Source organism: Panicum virgatum, chromosome 7N (genome assembly GCF_016808335.1).
Source record: "Panicum virgatum strain AP13 chromosome 7N, P.virgatum_v5, whole genome shotgun sequence".
NCBI classification, from domain to species: domain Eukaryota; kingdom Viridiplantae; phylum Streptophyta; class Magnoliopsida; order Poales; family Poaceae; genus Panicum; species Panicum virgatum.
In genome coordinates, this window is record NC_053151.1 from 30,740,299 (window position 1) to 30,741,666 (window position 1,368).

General features: G+C 39.2%; 1 protein-coding gene across 1 annotated transcript; it reads right to left on the reverse strand.

Moving 5' to 3' along the window:
- Positions 1 to 271: 271 nt before the first annotated feature.
- LOC120681142 (thionin BTH7-like) lies at positions 272 to 1,158 on the reverse strand. The gene is made up of 3 exons (XM_039962675.1): positions 894 to 1,158; positions 730 to 798; positions 272 to 648 (listed from the first exon to the last, which is right to left on the reverse strand). Exons 1-3 carry the CDS (start codon positions 1,120 to 1,122, stop codon positions 542 to 544), a joined length of 405 nt encoding a protein of 134 aa, XP_039818609.1. The 5' UTR covers positions 1,123 to 1,158; the 3' UTR covers positions 272 to 541.
- Positions 1,159 to 1,368: the final 210 nt, after the last annotated feature.

A 1,368-nucleotide genomic window follows, 5' to 3' on the forward strand; every position in this document is an offset into this window, starting at 1 on the left:
TCTACTGTCCCCATCTGGCAACAGACATAGTTGTACGAGGGGGGAGCCATGCCTTTGCCTTTCCGTTGGAGGATGTCCCGAGTATTAATCTGCCATGAAGTAACAGTTCTTGTCCCAGAAAGTTGACAGTTAAAAAGGGGTTACAACGTTTATATAGGCCTTGATCGAATTCCACAATAGCAAAATTAAGCAATCAAATCCAGAAAAATAAAAACTTTTTAAGGAAAGAAACTTAAGTCTAAGATAAACAGAATAAAACTTAAAAGTAACACAAAACTATATAATTTATAGTGATTATATTAACTGGCCAATGGTACATATACATACATCTCGATAGAGATGAGCACATACATGTAGTTACATGGTATCCATCGTGTGGTTACCTTTGTTGTAACAAAGAAACAAAAACCAGAGCATACGCATACATATATAAGACGACACACTGGCTTGGATCTGAGCCATCGATCCTTTTTGTGGAATACCATCCATCGTGATGAGACCTTGGCCTTCAACAGCATACCCATGGCATGCACATGCATGATTACGCAGCAACGGATGCGAAGCGGGCATCCCCATTGCAGAAACGGTCGCATGCATCACGACAGCTTTCCATGTTGATCTTCGTCTCTTTGCCGGCAACGTCTGGAGCTAAAATGGTACAATATGTCTTAACAACAAACCTTTTCAGTTTTTTCAGAAAATAATTAATATTATCATAGATGCATTTACCATTGTTCATGGTGTCGCACACAGAAGACACACATCCCAATTTGCAGTACTCAGTGGCATTTGGTGCACCTGCCAAACAATTAAGCAGCTAATATGTAAATATGTTCTTGTTCCTGAGAAATAATAATAAACAAGCAAGATAGAAGTAGCATGTTTCCTCTTACTGGAGTTTGGAAGAAGGTTCAAATAAGGGTAGGCACGCGGGCATTTATGGTGTTTTATGATTATGCAATCACATGTTATTGCACAGATTGGCGGTTGAAAATTCAGACGACATAACTTGTAGCAGGTTCTTGCCAAGGTGCTCATGCAGCAACTCTTGCCCTCTACTTCCAAGATTATCCCTAGTATCAGCACACACATGATTACACTTTTAAGACCCTTGCTTCCCATTTCTTTCTGGCTTTCTTGCAAAACACAAAGAAATGGCTTGGCCTATTGGCACTGAAGAGAAGAGAACCACATGGCTCCTATTTATAGGGAATTACAACTAATGAATTTTTAAGTGCATGCCTTGAGATGAGACTTTCCGTGTAAACTCAAGACATCACAGGCTTTGTTAAATTATTCCACATCTCTAAGAAATGTCTATGATAGATCAGGTATGGTTTTTCAAATAAACTAGCTGCTAATACTAAG